The 3,630-nt window shown below is 47.1% G+C and overlaps 1 protein-coding gene across 1 annotated transcript; it reads left to right on the top strand.

Annotated features, from left to right (window-relative positions):
- Positions 1-238: 238 nt before the first annotated feature.
- On the top strand, positions 239-1,183 carry LOC128837447 (olfactory receptor 1019-like). Its single transcript, XM_054028658.1, has one exon. It carries the CDS (start codon positions 239-241, stop codon positions 1,181-1,183), a length of 945 nt encoding a protein of 314 aa, XP_053884633.1.
- Positions 1,184-3,630: the final 2,447 nt, after the last annotated feature.

Below are 3,630 nucleotides of genomic sequence, written 5' to 3'. Positions count from 1 at the left end.
TGAAAAACTCCAAATCAGCTCTAATTAACATATAGTACTGATAAATAATTACACAGAAACTCCAAGTCATTCTTATTGTTTTTAAAATTAGTGGTGCCCCAAAACTGGATACAGCATCTCCCATGAGGTTGAGACTTTCTGAGAATTCAGGGATGGTTTGAATGTGACAGCTGAGATTAATACAATAGTGTGTCTCTTTACTAAGTCTCTGTCTTTCTCCAACCAGACACCTGCAGAAATGGCTGGGGGGAATCACACCACAGTGACTGAATTCATCCTCTTGGGATTCACAGACGACCCACAGACCCAACTCATCCTCTTCGTGGTGTTCCTAGGTATCTACATCATCACCCTCATTGGGAACCTTGGGATGATTGCCCTGATCCATCTCGACACCCGCCTTCACAACCCCATGTACTTTTTCCTCAGTAACCTGTCCTTCTCAGATCTCTGCTACTCCACCGTTGTGGTGCCCAAGACACTGGAAAATTTCTTGGCTGAGAGGAAAGCCATTTCGTTTACTGGCTGTGCCATCCAATTTTATTTCTATGCTGTGTTTGCCACTGTGGAGTGTCTCCTGCTGGCTGCCATGGCATACGACCGCTACGTGGCCATCTGTAACCCACTGCTATACCCAGTCCTCATGTCCCGGAAGGTCTGCATCTGTCTGGTGGTGGCTTCCTACCTGGTGGGTTGCGCCAACGGTCTGATACACACCAACACCACCTTTCGCCTCCCCTTCTGCACCTCCAATGTCATTGACCATTTCTTCTGCGATGTGCCCTTGATACTGAAGCTCTCCTGCTCTGACACCCTGGTCAACCAAGTCCTGCTCTTCGTCATCTCCTCCTTGATTGGTCTTTGCTCCTTCCTCACCATCTTTGTCTCCTACATGTACATCTTAATCAGCATCTTGCGGATCCACTCTACCGAGGGCAGGTACAAGGCCTTCTCTACCTGCACCTCCCACCTGACAGCTGTCACTTTGTTCTACACTACCATCCTCTTCATCTACTTGAGGCCCAGCTCCAGCTACTCTGAAGGGCAAGACCAAGTGGCTGCTGTCTTCTACACAGTGGTGATCCCTATGATGAACCCCTTGATCTACAGTTTGAGGAATAAGGAGGTGAAGAATGCCCTGAGGAGGATAGTACGGAGGAAGGGAGCCTCTATAGGGGCATAAGTTACAGACGTGATAACAATCCCCCCCTCCCTTACCCTGTAGGGAATAACTGGCTTATTAGAGAATTTGGTCTTTCTATCACAAAGAGTGAGCAACCAGGTGTGATCCTGGGGGACGGGGAAAACTAGGATGGGGACAGGTAACCCTACACTTAGGATTCTGCCTACCAAGACCACCTCCTGTTAGGGAACAAATTGCCTTTGAACTGTTCTGCTATCCCTGCATGATGGCCACCATCTTTCTCAACGCAGTGGGGATGGAACCAGCTACCTCCAAAGCTAAAAGCATGTACAGCTAGAGTTAAAGGACCAAGGATCTGTAGCTATGGCTATAACAGCCTCATCTCCTCTGCCGATTGGGGCTAGAACAGGATCTATAGCACACACTCTGCAGTAAGTTTCACCTGCTTGTACTCTTCCATGTTGAGCTGAGGAGCGGAAACATTGTTCATTTTTAATAAAGCACAACTATTTTCTTATTTTGTTATTTATTTGCAGCACGTCCTGTTTCATTGCTTTCATGTGTGAAGTGAGGGTTGCTGTGTTTGTGTGATAAGGGTGAAATTCTGAACTGGAACCAATTAATGGCTTTATATCTTCATCTGTTCATTCCCTCTGAAGCACCTCATATTGGCCACTGGTGGCACACAGGACATCTGGCTAGATGAACTATTGGTCTGACCCAGTGTGGCCATTCTTATGTTTTTATGATACATTCTTATGTTCTTAACACAGCCCTATTATCTCAAGCTATCCAATCCCCTCCTAGCTAACAATTTTCCTTAAATCCAGGCTTATACCCTTAACCTCTTAATCTCTTCTAGCATGTTCCCAGCAAAACCGAAACACACTTTGGTCTCCTCTATGCTCAAAACTACAACCCTCGAGCCCACTTGCCTCTCCAGTTATTACCCCATCTCCCTTCCTCCCTGCACCTCTAACCCCCTTGAACATGCTATCTACAGACATCCCCTTGAGCTCCCTTCTGCCATGAGCATGACTGAGCTGTCAGTGCAGTTCCTGCTGGGCTGTTAGGTGATTGTCACTGTGGAGGTGGGGAGTTCTGAATGAGAGAGGAAGTGGTGAGTATGATTGTGAATAGATAAGGTGGCGATTGGGTGATCTCAAATGGAAGAGGAGGCATTCACATGACAGTATGTCTCTGAAAATATGGCCCAGAAAATATGGACAACTTTGAAAACTCCTATAATACACAGAAAAAGATGCTCATCTGTGCAAGCTACAGAGGGACTGGGTGAACATGAACAGCCTGATAGAGTGTATCTATTGGGGTAAAGGGAAAACACACACACAGAGTCATACAGGGGCTGGATGCACACAGGAGCCCGTCTGACTGTAGCATTCTACTCAGGACACCCAGAACTGTAGGCCATTCTGTAACCCCTCTGCCCCAGCAAGTGAGAGCTTTGCTGCTGCTAAGCTGTGTGATGACTCCATGACACTTGCCAGCAAGTTAAAGAAGTATGGATTGGATGAATGGACTATAAGATGGATAGAAAGCTGGATAGATCGTCGGGCTCAATGGGTAGTGATCAATGGCTCCATGTCAAGTTGGCAGTCGGTATCAAGCGGAGTGCCCCAAGGGTCGGTCCTGGGGCCAGTTTTGTTCAATATCTTCATTAATGATCTGGAGGATGGCGTGGACTGCACTCTCAGCAAGTCTGCAGATGACACTAAACTGGGAGGAGTTATAGATACACTGGAGGGTAGGGATAGGATACAGAGGGACCTAGACAAATTAGAGGATCGGGCCAAAAGAAATCTGATGAGGTTCAACAAGGACAAGTGCAGAGTCCTGCATTTAGGAAGGAAGAATCCCATGCACCTTTACAGGCTGGGGACCAATTGGCTAAGCAGCAGTTCTGCAGAAAAGGGCCTGGGGATTACAGTGGACGAGAAGCTGGATTTGAGTCAGCAGTGTGCCCTTGTTGCCAAGAAGGTCAATGGCATATTGGGCTGTATTAGTAGGAGCATTGCCAGCAGATCGAAGGAAGGGATTATTCTCCTCTATTCAGCACTGGTGAGGCCTCATCTGGAGTGTTGTGTCCAGTTCTGGGCCCCACACTACAAGAAGGATGTGGAAAAATTGGAAAGAGTCCAGCGGAGGGCAACAAAAAAGATTAGGGGGCTGGAGCACATGACTTATGAGGAGAGGCTGAGGGAACTGGGATTATTTAGACTACAGAAGAGAAGAATGAGGGGAGATTTGATAGCTTATTTCAACTACCTGAAAGGGGGTTCCAAAGAGGATGGATCTAGACTGTTCTCAGTGGTACCAGATGACAGAACAAGGAGTAATGGTCTCAAGTTGCAGTGGGGGAGGTCTAGGTTGGATATTAGGAAAAACTCTTTCACTAGGAGGGTGGTGAAGCACTGGAACAGGTTACCTAGGGAGGTGGTAGAATCTCATTCCTTAGAGGTTTTTAA

This window comes from Malaclemys terrapin, chromosome 4 (genome assembly GCF_027887155.1).
Source record: "Malaclemys terrapin pileata isolate rMalTer1 chromosome 4, rMalTer1.hap1, whole genome shotgun sequence".
NCBI lineage: Eukaryota > Metazoa > Chordata > Testudines > Emydidae > Malaclemys > Malaclemys terrapin.
The sequence above is the reverse complement of the archived record's forward strand: the minus strand, read 5'-3'. Positions and strand labels throughout refer to the sequence as shown.